Source organism: Thamnophis sirtalis, unplaced genomic scaffold, assembly GCF_051295495.1.
Source record: "Thamnophis sirtalis isolate CommonGarterSnake01/CBP01778 unplaced genomic scaffold, rThaSir2_p1.2 scaffold_1, whole genome shotgun sequence".
In the NCBI taxonomy this organism is placed as follows: domain Eukaryota; kingdom Metazoa; phylum Chordata; class Lepidosauria; order Squamata; family Natricidae; genus Thamnophis; species Thamnophis sirtalis.
Window position 1 is genome coordinate 150,676,001 of NW_028261381.1, and position 17,605 is coordinate 150,693,605.

The 17,605-nt window shown below is 37.9% G+C and overlaps 1 protein-coding gene across 5 annotated transcripts in view; it reads right to left on the bottom strand.

Moving 5' to 3' along the window:
* LRRC9 (leucine rich repeat containing 9) overlaps nt 1-17,605 on the bottom strand; it is a 69,471-nt gene that overhangs the window by 39,678 nt on the left and 12,188 nt on the right. For all 5 annotated transcript variants that reach the window (XR_015698348.1, XR_015698349.1, XM_087727652.1 and 2 more), the window contains exons 9-18: nt 17,217-17,425; nt 15,744-15,875; nt 13,358-13,534; nt 11,886-11,997; nt 10,358-10,472; nt 8,896-9,069; nt 7,278-7,405; nt 6,480-6,692; nt 4,289-4,408; nt 1,240-1,431 (exon numbers count right to left, since the gene is read on the bottom strand). Coding sequence is in view for 3 of the 5 variants with exons in the window: in XM_087727652.1 (XP_087583778.1) it covers nt 1,240-1,431; nt 4,289-4,408; nt 6,480-6,692; nt 7,278-7,405; nt 8,896-9,069; nt 10,358-10,472; nt 11,886-11,997; nt 13,358-13,534; nt 15,744-15,875; nt 17,217-17,425 (1,572 nt within the window). In the remaining 2 variants the exon portion in view is untranslated. The remainder of the gene's footprint in view (nt 1-1,239; nt 1,432-4,288; nt 4,409-6,479; nt 6,693-7,277; nt 7,406-8,895; nt 9,070-10,357; nt 10,473-11,885; nt 11,998-13,357; nt 13,535-15,743; nt 15,876-17,216; nt 17,426-17,605) is intronic.

Consider the following 17,605-nt stretch of genomic DNA (forward strand, 5'->3'; position numbering starts at 1 on the left):
ATCCTGGCCCTCCAGAGGCCTGAGGCCTGCAGCTGTGGGGGTGAACGTGGCAGAGGGCCCAGCGCGTGGAGGTGAACGAAGAGAAGCCCCACTAGCCTCCGAAATAATTGGGGGGGAACGAGGCCCGAAAGCCCCTACCTCAGGAATAGGGCCCTGGGGAAGCTGAATATCAGGAGACCAACCCTGCTCAACGACCCTCACCGGAGACCCAGGTTGCTGAATCAGAACCGGAGGAGAAGAAATAGGAGCCCCAGATGCCTTGGGGGGAACCTTGGCCTTGTCTTTGCGCTTGTGCGACTTATCCCGAACAGTAGATGAGGCTCGAGGCCTGCTAGTAGAGGCCCTGGTCGCGGCCCTACTAGGCCCAGGGCTGGCCCCTCCCTCGCCAGGGGAGCGGGGCTCAGAAACTGGCCGGACAGTACCTTGCAATACCGATTGATCAGCCATGATATGAATTTGAAAGAGCTCAATCAGCGAAACAAAGGAATGCAATTGAAAGCACTCGCCAAGAACGCCACGTGGAAGCAGAGACCAAGAGAAGCGACCTCCTCCCTGAGTCAGCAAACTCGAGTGAGGGAAAAGGGAGGGGCGGAAGCAGTGCGCAAACTCAAGCGCGCAGGCAAAATCTGCCTTCTCATCCCAGGCATTACTGCGCATGTGTGAAAAGCGCTACCAAATAAGGTCACCGGCATCAAAGGCGCGAAATTCAAAGGAACCGCAGGGGAAATTCCTAAACAGCCGATTCATGTAATCCTCCGGCAGCCGCTCCAGCGAGGGCACAAAGGAGGGAGGCGGGGAGGGGGGGGAGACCCGCTCCGACAAGCCAAAGCCTCGGATCTGACCGCGCTCGCGGGCGGGTGCTATCCGGCGTGGAGAGCAGCGCTGGGAGACTCAGCTTCCTTAAAATTCATCCTTAATCTTGAAATATTAGCAATTAATCAAGAGAGCGTTGAAAATAAGTCTCGTAGGCTTGACTGAGTAATAAGAACTGGAGAGGAAACGGAAGTCCAGTCAGAGGAGGCGTAACTTTGATATTTGCATACTCAGTCTCAAGGCTAGAAGGCTAAGTTAACCCATGATTGGATTCCCGGAGCAGCACACAGGAGAACATGATTTTTTAAAAATATTGTAAGCAACTCAGTCTTTTTGGAATTGAGTAGCCATGAAATCCAATAAATAAACTCTGATTAAAGCAGACTTACATGTAATGCAGTAACAACTGCAGCTGATTGAAATTACCTTATGCCATGGATTATGCCTGATATCCAAGCTGAGCAACATTGGTGTATGTTTACGCAAGACACCAATTTCTTCCGCTGGCTTTTTCAGCTGATTCCAACTCAAGTCCAAATACTTTAGTTTGGTTAATCCTCTAATGCCTTCAAGAGTTATGACATGGTTATGGCTGGCATCAAAATATTCCAAGTTGGGCTATAAAGTATTCAAAAGCAATGGTAAATTCAATCTTTTTATCATGATAGCTTTCATAACTTTTATTTCCCTCTCTTCTTGTCACCTCTTCCCTCAGCCTTTCTTTGCTTTCCTTCTCAATGTTGCTAGACTTTCTTTTAACACCCCCCCCCCGTTGTGACTTTTATTCTCTTTTTCTGCTATTTCTGTTATAAGAATAAAAGAGGAATATTGTCTGCATATAATGTATTTCTGTCTGTGATAAAATGATTGCCATATACAAATGGATAAAAATTAATTTTGTAAATTAGGTATCTTACTTTACCAGCAGTTCATAACTAGTTATTTATTCAATTAAGAGGTATATTAAGAAGTATATTTAGTCTTGAGAAGACTGCCCGGAGACCCAAGAGTTATCTTTAAGTATGTGAAGGATGGTCATAAAATATATTCTAGAAACAATGGGTATAAATTAGAAGAAAGTAGATTATACGTGGATATTGGAATAAAACTACTAACCATAATGGAACAGACTGTATTCAGGAAGGCTGATGGAATGGCGAGTGGCAGAGGTGGGTTCCTACCAAGCTGAACCGGTAGTGATATGCCAGCCTAGGTCGCAGAACCAGCAATGACCCAGACTGGATACATCCCCGAACCCATTCTCAGTCGCCACCATCACCAACTTTTTTTTAAGTTCTGTGCATGCGCAGTAATACCGGCCAGAACCCAGCCCTGGGGACTGGGGAGGGTGCCTTTAAGTCACCAATCCCCACCAATTTTTCTTTTTATTGCTGGTTAGGGTTAGGGTTGAATTTATGATTTCCAGTTTCTAGTACTGATGCTTTAATCACTACACCAAACTGGCTCATGCTTTCAGGAATTACTGGATTCTTGACACTTCCTGCAAGGACCCAGGTGAATTGACAACTTGTTGACTTTTGCTGGGTAGGAAGACAGCTTTTGTGAGGGGAGTTGCTGCTGGATGCTGGATCCGGCCCAACATAATCTCTCCTGAACAAAGGAGATATAGTTGATTTTCAATGTATCTAAATATATATAATTTGGGGGAGGTTATGCAGCAAAAGAATGAATTTTGGAAATAATGAATTAAGGAGTCAGAGAGATTTGGAATGACAGTTTTGAATTATTTAGAAGATATTTTTTCATGAAAAAATTGAGTTAGCTTTAATTTCTTTTTGATAAGGAGTCCTTGAAGGTTGGACGTTAGAGACCAAAGGATAAAGAAAACGGGGCAGAAATTCTTAGTGCACTTTTGAATACCTTTCAGCCACGTTTTTGGACAAAATGGATTAATTGCTTGATAAAATTGACAGAGCATGTTCTAATGAAGTTATTGACAGAGTTGACAGACACATTCTAATGAACAATAATAAGCTGCCATGGATGCCTATGAAATTAATTTGAAGGCGATTTAAATGTAATACAAATGGATCTAACGGATGACTCATTTCCTACAGGAGATAAACAGATATCAAATCAAGAAAGTGAACTGGATTTTTTCCCCTTTGGATAGATAGACAAAAGAGCTCTGCTAAGATTTGGAAGGAAATTTTTTAGAAGGATAAATTTTACTTATTAGTACAAAAGAAGTCTGTTAAAGTACTTAAGGATTTCTACTCAGATGAGCAGCAAATTACCTTTAAAACTTTTTGAAGAAGGGAGTTATTTTTTAAAAAAATCGGGAAACTTATAAGAGGTTTATTCAACCAGGGTTAAAAGAAAAGAGTTATATCGAGTTATTAGACTTTTTTTTTTACAAAGATTAATTGACATGGCATTTGGACTTTATTTTCCTTATCTAAGCTATGGAGAGAAGAGAGATTATGTTTTATTTAGTGACAGTGATAAAGGTATTAAAATTGTTTTTACCTCCTGTGATGAAGTTGAGACCTGGGAATGATAGATGTTGAACTTGCAGTTACTGAGCAAAGCAGTCACGTGACATGTCATTTAACCACCACTTTGCTCAACAACTGAAATTCCAGTCCCAATTGTGGTTCAAACTGGTAGAAAAGTCAAACTGATAGAAAACCAAAAGCCATAAAAATGAAAGGAAACTTTCAATAGACTGATCTACTATAATATTAGGCTTGCAACTAAAACCATAGGAAGGCTATGGAAACCAATGCTTGTTCTTAAAGCAAGGCCTGTATCAAAGGTCAATTTTTGGTAAGGTTTGTGGGTTATATTGTAGATAATTAGGACAAGGATATGGTATTTGGTTCAAGTAATATACCGTATTTTTTGGAGTACTAGACACACCTTCCCTCCCCTAAAAGTGTGTGGAAATGTTGGTGCATCTTATACACCAAATGCAGCCATTTTTGGCCTCTCACAGCCCTGCCCCCGCATCCCATTTTTGTGAAAAACGGGTCAAAAATGGGCTGTTTTTCGCAAAAACGGAGGCGTTTTTGCCTTACCCCAGCCCCATTGAAGCCTGCAGAGTGCTGCTGGGGGCTGAGGGAAGGCAAAAACTTTTTTTTTTCTTACTTACCTCTTTGAAATCTTGGTGCGTCTTATACACCGATGCGACTTATAGTCCGAAAAATACGGTACTTGAATCAAACACAAAATCCATCTTCCAATTTGGGTGCATATTCCAGACTCATACTTAGCAAAATTAATTTTCCTTCACCAGAAGTCACTTGCAAATGCATGGAATCAAGTTGCTGTTTTATCCACAAAAGAATTTTGGGGAAAGATAAGCAAAAAAACATTTCTTGATGCTGCTACTATCTTTTCATCCTCATTTCACCTCCCCCAAATTTCTCATCATCCCCCCCCCCAATAATTTTGTCCTCCAGAATAGAGAGCAGCATTCAAAACATTTTATGAAAAAAAGTATTTTTCTTACCAAGTGGTAAACATCATCTAAACAAGTAAATTCATTAAAACTGATAATAAGCTTGCGAAGTCCAGTGAGTCTGGAGATATCTCGGAGTTTGGTAAGCCGGTTTCCATGTAGATTCAGAACCTATATTAGTAGGAAAGCAGGAATTGTTTATTGATCTTTTAGTATTTAAGGGATGATGTTGAGTGTTGGGCAAAGCTTTCAGAACGATGTTGTTTGAAAACAACTATAAAAGTTTCCCTAGTCCATATATATGCATGGACATGTAGGAAGCTACAGTGAAGTAAAACAGTTGTCATGTCACAGGACTCATGCTGATTTTGAAGAAGATTTTCCAGTTGAACTGGGGAATGTCAAGAAAAACAAAGCCAAGAATCACCTAAGCCTGATCAAGTTCTACATGAACAGCTGGACCAATCTTATAATGACAGCTTCGAAGCCCTCACACCTAATAAGCACAGCAGAGAGCAGAGAAAAGACATTCTATGAGGCTTCTTGCCAAGTAAGGGAGTAAACTTCTTGATGAAAAACAGCTTGAGCAGTCTGATTTAGGAGGCAAGCCTGATCTATGTTTTGTTGTTTGAAGCAATTATCTGATTTGTGGGTCTTGTATAGATTCAGCCTTGGTAGCACAGAATGCAGTATTGCAGGCTAATTCTGCCAACAGCCAGCAGTTCAATTCTCACCTGCTCAAGGTTGACTCAGCTTTCCATCCTTCTGAGGTTGGAAAATGAAGACCCAGATTGTTGGGAGCAATATGTTGACTCTGTAAACCACTTAGAGAGGGCTGTAAAAGCACTGTGAAGCAGTATATGTCTAAGTGCTATTGCTATTCTGCTTATGAAACTAACCTCTGGAAGACTGGCAATCCTAACTTGGCTCTTGGAATTTTGAGCTGGATTTTGACTATTCTTCTATGTGCTCCTGTTGAAAATAAAACTGCTCAGGCAAACTTCCTTTTTTGGAAAATCTGTTTTTGTTTACATGACCTTTGTTTGTTGTCCCTTCACCCTCTTCAACCTTCAGTAAACTGTTAATTGCCATAGCAATTACATGTGTGTAATTGAAACTCAAAGCAGGTCATAAGTGTGCATGCAATGCAGACGGGGTGGGGTGGGGTGGTACTTCAAGGCAGCTATGCTCTGGAGGATGTACCTACATTAATGCTTCAGAAATAGTGTTTTGGCCATACCAAAGTCTTTTACAACTCCTCCCTTTCAAATGTTTGCACAGCCATTTTCTTAAAATTATTTAGATATCATACTTCAAAAGAATTGCTATTCCTAATTTCAACATTTGAATGATTTATGTTGAAAGAGGTAGTGCTTTTCCAAAATATAATTCCAATAAATTTTATGCATTCTTGGAATAGTTTTCTTGATGTATTTTCAAAACCAACATTTTAATGTCAAGACCTTCTACCTCAATTGGAAGCATTCAATTCATGAAAGAAAGGTAATTTCCTAACAAGTGTTCAGGTTTTAAAAAAAATTCAAGGTAATCACTCTACCCCTACAATTTAAATAATAAAGTAGCTACTATTGGGATTAAAGTCCAAATCACATAAAATAGGTACAAAAGCAGGTTTATTTGAATCTATTCTTGAGCTTGAGAATGAAAAAAACATTCCTTTGTATTTCATCCTTCTATTTCAAATAATTATGTGGGTGGAATGAGCTAGCTTCATACTCTTCAGGTGCCATTAGGTAGCATTGTTGGAATGCAGCCAAACATACCTATTCTGCTTAGCAGAGGCAGGTAGTATTGCAAGAAATTAGATTGTTTTGTTGTGAGATTCCCCCGCCCCCTTTATCTAAACATGATCTGAACATATTTATTCTGTGAAATCCCCATGTTCTATCCCCAGTCCATCAATGAGACAGACTTAATTTGCCCTTAATTGCACCACTGTTACAGTAGCATTTTCTCCATATTCCTTCTCAAGACATCCCAAAATGCATAAGCATTAGCCTTTCCCATCTACTACCTTGGAGGGAAATCAGGTGGTTGGCAGCGACTGGAAACAGAAGCAATACAGCCAAGATAACAAGGAGCAGCAGGGGCAATAAATTTAATGTCAATATTGTATGCTTTTCTACCAATTCAGGGTACTGGATAAACTTCAACTCAGCAGTGGGGAAAGGCAGAATCTAATTTTCATTCTGTATCAAGGCAGATGAAAAAAGCTACTCACAACAATCTGACTGTAAGTGTTGACCTTTGAGACTGCCATCACAGTTTTTTCATCCAAGCAAATAATTTTGGGCTTGGGCTTAATTATTGGCTCCATGCTTAACACATTATCATCATGTTGGAGATCCCGAGAGAACACAAAGCCTGCTGAATTTCGCCTTCCATCCTCCCCAATCACATTGTTGGGTGAGGAGAACAAAGCCTCCACTTTGACCTACATAAAAGATCAGAAAAGATTTTTCTAACATGCCTGGTCAACGTGAACATTTTGGACACCATTACATATAATAATGCAGAAGATTTTAAAGAGTGATATGCCACTGATGCCAGATTTATTGGTGTGGGGAGGAGACTGATCTATAAACAGTTGGAAAAAATGGAACTTTGTTTTTGCGTATGATAACTTTACAGAAACTATTATCAGCAGCTATTAGTAGCTGGAAAAAGAATCATATCCTTTGACACATCATTTCTTTATTTTTGAGTCTTTCTCAAAGTTTGTAAGTTTTTAAAGAATGACTGCAATATAAAACCTACTGTATATGTACTGATCACAAAAGATAATTATTCCTGTTTCTGAGATTTATCTTCTTCATTTTTCTGAATAATCTACTATCTACCTGTACCCTAGAAAATATGTTTTTGTTAAAGAGATCTTCTCCAGTATTAAGATGGGAGTCTCTGTCAGAAAATTCTCTATTTCATTTTACTACATAGCAACACATAGTCATAGTTAATCTAATTAATTCTATAAATGAAATCCTAATTAGTGAACTGATAGCTAATAGACATTCCATACCTGTGTCATGTACTCAAATTCAATGACGTACTCTGGCAAAACAAGCTCATGATCAAACACAAACCATTCACACTGTCGGAGGCTACAGTCACAATTCTTGCATTCCATAGAAGAACATGATTCGGAAGCTAAGGAAAAGGACACAATATGGTTCTCTTGTTTGTCTTTACTTTTATACAGACAGTGTAACTTAGAAGAGGTTAGCAGGGATATTTTTACTAAAATTCAAAGAACCACTAGATGAAAACCTCTGGCTGGGAGGTGTAATTTATTTATTTCATTCCCCTGCCTTTACCATTTATATACAGCTCAAGGCAAAGAACATTTGTAAAGCTCCTTCTTCTTCCTATTTTCTCCACAACAACAAGCCTATATATTACCTTAATGTCATTGATTATTAGACCCAGTTTGGTCTAGTGGTTAACCAGACCGCTAGACAACAAACCAGAAGACCGTAATATTACATCATACATACATAGTTACGTACGTACGTACGTATGTACCAGAGGTGGTATTCAGCAGGTTCTGACCAGGTCTGGAGAACCAGTAGCGGAAATTTTGAGTAGTTCAGAGAACAGGTAAATACCACCTCTGACTGGCTCCAACCCCCATGTGTTCCCTGCCTCCAGAGTCCCAGCTGATTGGGAGGGAATGGAGATTTTACAGTATCCTTCCCCTGGAGTGGGATGGAAATAGATATTTTACAGTATGCTTCTGCCACGCCCACCAAGCCATGCCATACCCACCAAGCCATGTCCACAGAACCTGTAGTAAATTTTTTTGATTCCCACCACTGATACATACATAATTAATTAATAACTTACAGGTAAACATTAAGAAAAGACTTAAGACTTTCAAGACTTAAGAAAACTAAGAAACAGAGTGCCTCGGGATGCATGCTGAGCTTCAGAAGTTGTTTCAAAATTTTGAAGCTCACCATGCAAAAATGTCTCTAAAGTTTCAGTATCTAGGATTCCCAAGGTCCTCTTGATGTTTCCTCAAAATATTTGAAATTGTTTTGCCATGACAGAACCAATACTTGAAAAAAAACCTTGGTGAACTATTTCCATATTATAGCCTGTTTCCATCTATTTTCTTAAATGCAGCCAAGAGTAGGCCACTCTTAAGACTTTATCCTGACTACATAACTGTGATCAAATTGCAGGACACTGAAGACTGGGCTGAAAATATATTGCGAATGCCTTTTTGGGTTTCAGTTTGAATTTAGTATGCATATGTTTGATTAGATTGCCACCTGGTGGTTTATTCATGTTCATGCTGAACTTTCTTAGAGAGGAAGATAAGTTTATCTTTTCAAAGCTTTTGGGAAATATACAGTGTTGTCTTCATATTCTTTTAATAATAAATCTTTAATCACAAGGTGAAGAAATGGGTAAAGTAGGGACACTTATCTACTTCGGAAAGAACAGAAATGTCCAAGAAATTATTGTATAATGTTGATTCCAACTGCCAAATTCTCCAACTTAGAAATAAGAACAATCTCTAAGTCTTTATATACCTGCATATATATATCAATCATACTTATTATTAATTTTCAATACCAAAACATCATGAAGAAGCTATAGAGGTGGAACTTCAGCTGGAGCCACTAACTCACATTTGGCTTTGTCTGGTTCCCCAGTCCCGTTGGTGGGTGCATGAGGGCTGTTTTGAGATGATCTGTGAGGCTTGTATACACTATCGATCCCAGGATAGCTTGCTGGAGTGACTAGATCTGTATCAGAGGCTCCAACACTATGCCCAAGAAAGACTTTGGCAACTATAAGTTTCCCTGAAAAATGAATAAAAGCTCTTATTTATAAACTCAATCTATTGGAACTCTAATGGAAAACTCCAAACAAGTGAAATGGAACACATCAAACCACGTAATAAAAAAGTTTAAAAAGCTTCCTGCTTCCTACTTCCGTCAAGATGTTAACATATATTTTAGCATTATTAATATGGGAAATGGTAAACTAGTCAACATAATAGCCAGTGTTTCCAGAATAACCACCACAACTTATATTTCTAACTTTGACACAAATCAATACAGATTTAAACGAACAAACAAACAAACAAAAAACAGAGTTAGTTGGAAGGCATGAGGCCATAAATCAGTACCTTGCTAAATCCTGTTTCTCTGTTAGAATTTGAGGTCATTCACTGAAACTAAATGCAGGGAGATTCAGGATTCACAGAGAAATACTAGTTTTACGTAGTAGCTAAACTGTGGGATTCCCTACAGCAGTCATATTAATGGTAGCCAATTTGGATGGTACTAAAAGCTGATTGAACTGTTCAGGGAGGATCGACGGCTGCTATACAGGAACTCCTTGGTTAACAAATACTAATTCAGCAACCATTTGAACTAGCAATGGCACTGAACTAGTGGTACTCATGACTAATCCTCAAAGTTCCAGTCACTGCAGGGCCCCAGATGTGATCCAGATGCTCAATAACTGGTCCAGTTTTCTGACCATCAAAGCATCCTATGATCGCATGAAAGTGCGACTTTCCCTCCCAGCTTCCCATAAACAAAGTCAATGGGGAAGCCAGCAGTAAACTGAATGTTCTGATCCTCACTTAGTGATAACCTTAATAACAGGAACAGAGAATGCTTGAGATGATGTCACTAAGGGTGATACATTGCTTAGCAACAGAAATTTCCATAATTAAGCCAAGACTACCTGTACTGATGGTGGTTTACTATCTCCCAAAGCACAAGATGCCATGCTCTCAGTACTCACTACTGAGAAAAAGGGCACTACCCATCAGTTCTGTAACTTCTAAAATGCATCTAGATTGCCACTGTGTGATATACACATCTGTGGCATAATCAATGGGACTTTTCTTATATGATTCATTTATTATTACATTCATACCCCATCTTTATTTTGTACAACTTCAGGCAGTGTAAATAATGCACCACTGGGTACTCCAACAGTATTAAAATCTGCACTTCTTACTAATTTTAACTGAATCTATACTGAGTCTTGGGTGTTTTTATTTATTTGTTAAAATTTAAATAAACCATTATTAAAATTATGTTTAAATCCATTCAGCAACATCTTAAACATTACCATATCTGATTGACTCCTCAAAATCTCCTTTACTTTGGGATTGTTGTTGCAGAATTTCAATTCTTGGATGTTCACAGATGGTTAGACTGTTTGAGAGTAAAAGGACTCCATTTTCCTAAAATAGCAAAACAAAACAAAATAAAAACCAACAGCTCGCTAATCTGAGTGTTACTGCCTCACAAAGAGCTTTCCAAATATTTAATTAATAGTTTTAAAATTAACAAGCGTTATGAGCATGTGGAACATATAAACAAGCACAACAGAAAGGTAGATGAGAAAACTGACAAATGTTAGATTACAGATTGTGATCTTTCTGTTTGTAACACTTCTGCATTAAAACTGAAGAAGATTTACTATTGACTAACCAATTCACTTCCTTTATTTCTCTCTTTTTTAAAGGAGCAGATTTCTAGCTTTTATGGCACTGATGCAGAAAAATAAGAGTTGAAAGGGATCTTGGAGGTTTTCTAGTCCAACCCTCTTGCTCAAGTAATCCAGTCCAGATTGATTCTTTCAGTCCAGTCTTGCCAGATTTACAAATTGTATGACTTTTTGCATCACTTGTTAAGGAAACATTGCAATTGTTAAGTGACCGCAGCAACCGTTAATGCACTCCTATGGGTGTTTTTTTGCTGGAAACTGGCTAAAAGGGTAGGGAATTGACAAAAAACATAATAAATCACCGCAAAAGGCTATAAAGGTGAGCTAGTTATCAAGCAACCCAAAATGTGGTCATGTGATTGTGGTATGTGCGTGCGTGCGTGTGCATGCATGTGTAGCTATCAAAACTTCAGAATTAGGTCATTAGTAGCTTGGGGGGGGGCAATGTTGAATAGATCAGTGGTTCCCAAACTTGGCAACTTTAAGACTTGTGGATTTCAACTCCCAGAATTCTCCAGCCAGCAGAGCTGGCTGGAGAATTCTGGGAGTTGAAGTCCACAAATCTTAAAGTTGCCAAGTTTGGGAACCACTGGAATAGATATTAAGTGACCTGTAAGTCAAGGAATATCTGCAGTTGCATATGGAGCGTGACAGGAGAGTTTGATTACCCAATTAGTTTTTACACAGTTCTTTAACTACCATAAGAGAAATACGTAAAAACAGGAATTGCATTATTTATTCAAAGTACAAAAAAACTTTTTTTAAATGCACACAACTGGAATTTAAAGGCACAATTGTTTTAAATATAAATAATATAAAATGTGTGGAATGGCAGAAACCTCTTTGAGACCATACCATTTCAGAAATAATGTGAATGTTACCCAATATAAAACAACACTACAGAAAGCTATGAAAGCATGTTGGGACAATGTTATTATTCAATAATGTTTGTATTCTTTCCTATAGGAAAGCATTTTGTTTCTTTTTAATAAAGGAAGTACTAATTCATCCTTAATCAGTTCCTTATCTGCACTGTTTCATGATGCATTTGATTATCCAGATAATTTTTAATAATATTCTTCCTCATAGGAGGACATAAACAGGAAAAAAGAATGTTATGTCCTACTGTTTTGGAACTTCTACTTACTGTCATTGAGTCCTGAAAACCTTCTTCCAGAATGTGGATTAATTGCTTTTTCTTCAAAGGTATTTCAGGGGGAGATACATAGAAGAGGTACTCCAACATCTTCTTGAAGCTTCTGAAGGGAAAATGGAAGACAGGAAGAGAAAGAACAAAGACATTAAAAAAAATTTAAACAGTAAGGGATGTAATAATTGAATCCTAAGTCCACCTAATTTATTATCCTGTCTTATACCAAGGCTTCCTACAAATGATAACATTCCTTCCGTGTTTGCTCTAAGTTACTGATCCACAAGAAGGCATTACGGTATTACCATGGCTAATAAGTATTTATAAAGCCATTGGCATCCCATTTCTCCTAGGTAGAGCCGATATTTGTTTTGGACTCAACAAAAAAGTACAGGGAAATTCCACTGGAAGCCTACTCAGCTTTTGCCACACCTCACAGTCTCTCCCAACTCCTAAACCACTTGTTCAAGCAAATGGAATTTGGGCCAGAAGAACCAATGAGCGGAAGAGCAAAAAATAAATGATCCACAGGCAGGGAGCAGAAACAACTGGAAAGAAACCTAAGACAGCTAAAGCCAAGAAGAAATCTACAAAGTGGCAGAAATGAGAGTAAGGATTGGTAAAATGGAGGCAAACCAAAAAACAGGTGGTTCTTATGCTAGAAGACTGGAAAAGGATGGCTTAAGAAAAATTGACAATAGTAAATTTGGCAAGGCAGGAAAAGGTATCAGCATTCATAAGTTGTGCTGTAAATAAAGGTGGGAAGAGGTAGAAAGGAGCCAAGACTGGCTGTCTAGTTTCTTCTTAAATGCCTCCAATGATGGAGCACCCACAACTTCTGAAGGCAAGCGATTCCACTGGTAATTGTTTTCACTGTTAGGAAATTTCTCCTTCATCGTAGGTTGCCTCTCTCTTTAATTCAGTTCCATTGATTCTTGTGCTACCTTCTAGTGTTTTGGAAAACAGGTTGAACATCTCTTCTTTCTGGTAGCCCCTCAAATATTGGAACATTGCTGTCATGTCACCCCTATTCTTTGTTTTCACTAGACTACACATATCTGATTCCTGCAATCATTCTTCATATGTTTTAGCTTCCAGCCTGTAGGATTTGCACCCCCTTTCTTACATAAATTCCTATTCCAGCTCATAATACTCTTTTAGCTATTAAAATGCTTGATTATGGTGTAAATATCAACATGAAGCAGATTACTGGGTGACCAGATAAATTCAAGCCCCATATAAAGTCCTTAAAATAACCACACAATTCATAAAATCACAATATATTCCTACTCTCACATGTAATAATATTTATTGGGTTGAATGCATCCTTACAGTAGGTCCACTGCGATCTGAACTTGTTTTTCAGACACATAGGTTTATTATGCAGATAACACCCTCAATAAAAGCAGAAAGAACCAAAGTCCAATTAAATATCTTTTTTTGATTAACTTTCTTTAAAATCAACTCACATGGACTCATTTAACTCTTCTTTATCCAAAAACTTTTGGAATTTCTCCTCAAAATTCAGCCTCAAAATTCGGTTGTGCACCCTAATAACACGATTTACTTTCAATGAAGTGATGCCATATACTTTGAAGTCCCAGGCACAAAATCGGGATAAAATCAATTCATAGCACGAATTAAACCTATGGTTAAGAAAGAGGGCTTGAATCACTATAATTACTCAATATGATACACTGCCCAAATAATTAGACAAAATTTTTTAAAAACCCCTCCCTCCATTAATTACATTACAATAAAATCTAAAACAATCTCTCAATTTTGAAGATAATTACTGTTATTTTCAGATAAAAAGAGCAGGAAGATTCCTCAATATTTTACTGAAAAAGATAATATCTGTGAGCTGGTGAGAAAGCAGCTGAAATCTATATTTAATTTGCTTTCAAACCTTTTCATCACCTTACACTAAATTTATAATCCTTTGTTTTGAATGCAATGGATTTGAGCACAAAACATACAGTAACAGTGAAAGCTGCCTTCCAGCTAATCAGACCCTTAGTTCATCTAATACTGATTACAATGACCAGCATTAACGTTCAGAGTTGAAAAGTGATCTTAGCATGCTTGTCTGAAGATGCTGGAGACTGAACCGGAGATATTCTAGTATATATACTTTTTCTGTCTCAGTTTTCTGAGAAAACTTTGTTTTCTAGCAATTATTGCCATACATATTATTTGAAGGAAATTACTTCTTGGATTTTTTTTTTCATATCTTATTTTTTTAAAAGGGCTGTGTGGCTACATCCATCATTATTATATAGTTAACCCTCGATTTAAAACTGTTCATTTAACAATAGTTTGGAATCATGATATCCACAGAAAAGTGAGTTCTAACTTGAAGGATACCCATCCTTCAAGTTACGACTCTTGCACCATCCCTATGGTTACGTGATCACAATTCAGGAATTTGACATTTATGACAATTGCAACATCTTGCAGTCAAACGATGGTGATATGCATCTTTCCCCACAGCTTCTGTCAATCAAAATCAATTGGGGAAGCTGAATTTGTTTAACAACTATGTGATTTACTTAACAGCCAAGGTAAAAATGGTTGTAAAATCAGGTGTGTTCACATGTTAAGTCCTTGTGCTCTCTGGATTTAGTTGTTTTCTTGCAAACATTTCATTAGCCAAAGTAGGTAATGATAAGTCACTGTCAAGGTTCCGCTTTATAACTGCACTGACTTATGATGGAAATTCCAATCTCAATTGTGCTTATAAGTCAAACACTACATGTACAATATCTGTTCCAAGCACAGACTGTAGTAGTGATAAATCAGCAATGTGATGTCTATATGAGGTGCTGTAAAGGAGTGAATGACAATCTGTAGAGTAATCCAAAGCTGTTATTTGATACATTAACATTTACTGAGGGGGACATAGCAGAGCAGAAACATGTTGGTTGGATATATGTAGCAGTGATGTAAATTATTGCTTTATTGCATTTTGGAGGGATTTGCTGTACAATACATATTGTACAAGGCTGATATTATTTTCTGTTTCCTCATGAATGGAGCTTTTCCTTTTCTTGTAGAAATCGGTCTTTTCATTACAAGTAAGTCTGTGGTAACAATATCTGAATCTCTCTATCATGCTATCTAGGTAGCAAAGCAAAGATGAACTGCAAGCTAGATCAAGTGGCACACAGAGTTCAAGGAAGGGGAGATTTATATCCTGCTTTTTACTCTATTTAGGGTAGTTGTCAGATGCAAAAGACCTGGATCACATGGGAAGTTCCAATTAAACAGATTTTTTCGTGCTGCCTATACACAGGAATATTTTCAATTAATGATTAGCACCTACTATAAGTAAGATAAGGGTCATGGGAATTCATGACTTAGTATGTGTCTAGCTATGTAGAAACTCTAGGTTGGTCCCTTTTTTTGACACCACCCACAGGCTCTGCCTTTTTTTCTACAATTGCTTACATTTCATTTATTTTTTGATTGACCAAGAGTACCTCCTAATCTGCATTAAGCATGTTTGTTTTCCTTTATGTTGTTTAACCTTCCTCCCTTCTGTTTTCTATACAAAATATTCAATTTCTTTAAATTATAGGTTGTTATGATGTCCCAACTGCCAAGACTAGGTGGAACATAGAAAGTTGTATTTTACAAGTCACCGGGTCATTACATTTCTCATTGCTGAGACTGGTTTGCTGTCACTTTCCCTGGTTTTAGGCAACCAATAGCATCTAGATATATCACGGATGCATGCAGATATGCTCCACAGCCAGTGACCTCAACCCCTTCTACTCCTGGTGCTCACTTGGATCCATTAGAACACTGCAACATTGAAGAGTAACATTTTAGAACACTGCAAAACAACTGTACCAAACATCACTTGGTGAGCCCTCTTCAAATCGGGTGTTTCCCACAGATTCCAGTTCAGTAAGCAGAAACTGTACTGCCAAATTGCTGGTTTTCTTCTTCTTCTGGACTTCCACTTGATAAATAGATTCAATTCTGCAATATAACACACAGGATACACCATAGCTGAAAGTTGATAGTGAATGGCAAAGTACAGAAAAGGGCAATGATCTCAAGAACTGCATAGCAAGCCTTATGAATATGCAGGACCTCGGAGCCAAGGTAGGTCCTAATGATTTTTTGTTTCTTTCTGATTTTCCAACTTTCCCCCACTAAAACACATGTATCTGTCTGAGTTAACTTAAACAGATACAATGGAAACACAATCAGTATTCAAATTCTATCAAGTGCTCTGCAAGAACCAAAAGTGTGCCTGCACTCCATTGCATGTATAAAGTTGCTATAATAAACGAATAAGCACAAGGTCTCTTTTTTAATGTTAGATTAAGGATGGTGTTAGTTAAAGAAATCCAGGACTTGTCAAAGTTCAATGTTACTCCCAGATAAAATTAATGTATCCTTGTATCTGAAAGAAGTGTGATCCTGAATTTTAGAACATTCATGCATCCCTGAAATTATCAACCGTACTCATCACATTCCATTTTTCAGCTAGTGGAAGATAGTCCTCCCATTACAAAGGAGAATTATTTGGGAAAATATCCATTTTCCTTTCAGGTAAATATAATATTTTTGCTTTCATCATCACGTTAATGTCCCAATGGACACTATTTCGGAAAAGGCAAAAGAAGCAATTTTTTTCCCCTCAGAGGGCCACTGACATCTTTGAATGTAAAAATATCAACATGAAAATCATTCATGTAAAAAAGAAACCTGCTATCTTTCCAATTAGGAGGACTTTTTAACAGATGAAACAATTTTGTTCAGTTAAAACAAACATCTAAACATTGAGTATTTTTTTAAAAAGTACTGCAATTAAACTTTCTCATTTAGGTTCTAGATCAGGGCTGTCAAACTCGTGACCCCTAGGCCAGATGTGTCATGCGCTGGCCATGCTCACACCCGGTTTAGCAAAGGGGGGGGGAGTCCTGATACATCATGTGACACTGCCATGACCACACAAATTTGACACCCCTGTTCTAGATATTTAGTATTGAATTTATAGAGACATAGCCGTTCAAGTCCTAAAATCCTACTTTATACTTTATTTACACAGAGATAGCCTTTCAAGTCCTCAAATCCTACTTTATGGATTTCCTGAATACTTCTCTCCTTCCTACAAATTCCTTCACGATGACATAAACACAGCCGAGCAGCCTACCTGCCTCTTCCAGAGGACAGGCACGTGTGAAGGAACTGAGGACCAGCATGCAACCCCCAAGCCCAAAGTGGATCTTATCTCAAGCAATGAATTCAGTGTCTTCAAGTCCCAAACCTGTTCAAACAGCAGCCCTTGCACCTTTCACAAGATGTACATACTCCTGCAGTTTCTTGTTCCAGAAATTTATTCTTCTTTTGAGGGCATCTAATTTATGAAGAAATAGTTGCTCCAGACTGGATTCTTCTGTGGTCTCATCTGGACTCTCAACTTCCCCATCTGATTTTTCATATTCAAAGTTCCAGCTAGAAGAAACTTTACTAGCGTGTATTTTTCCACTTGCTTGAAGTTCCATCAATTCACGTTCCAGCTGTTTTAAGACAGAAAGCAAAAGAAATGCATTAGTTTGACTGAAATGTATGAAGGATAGGAACATTTAATGAAAAGCTAAAGCCCAAAACTGTATACATAAAACAATGTGCAAAAATAGGACAAGAACCAACACATGTGTTTTGCTGCACATCACTGCATAAATAAGAAAATATTTCAG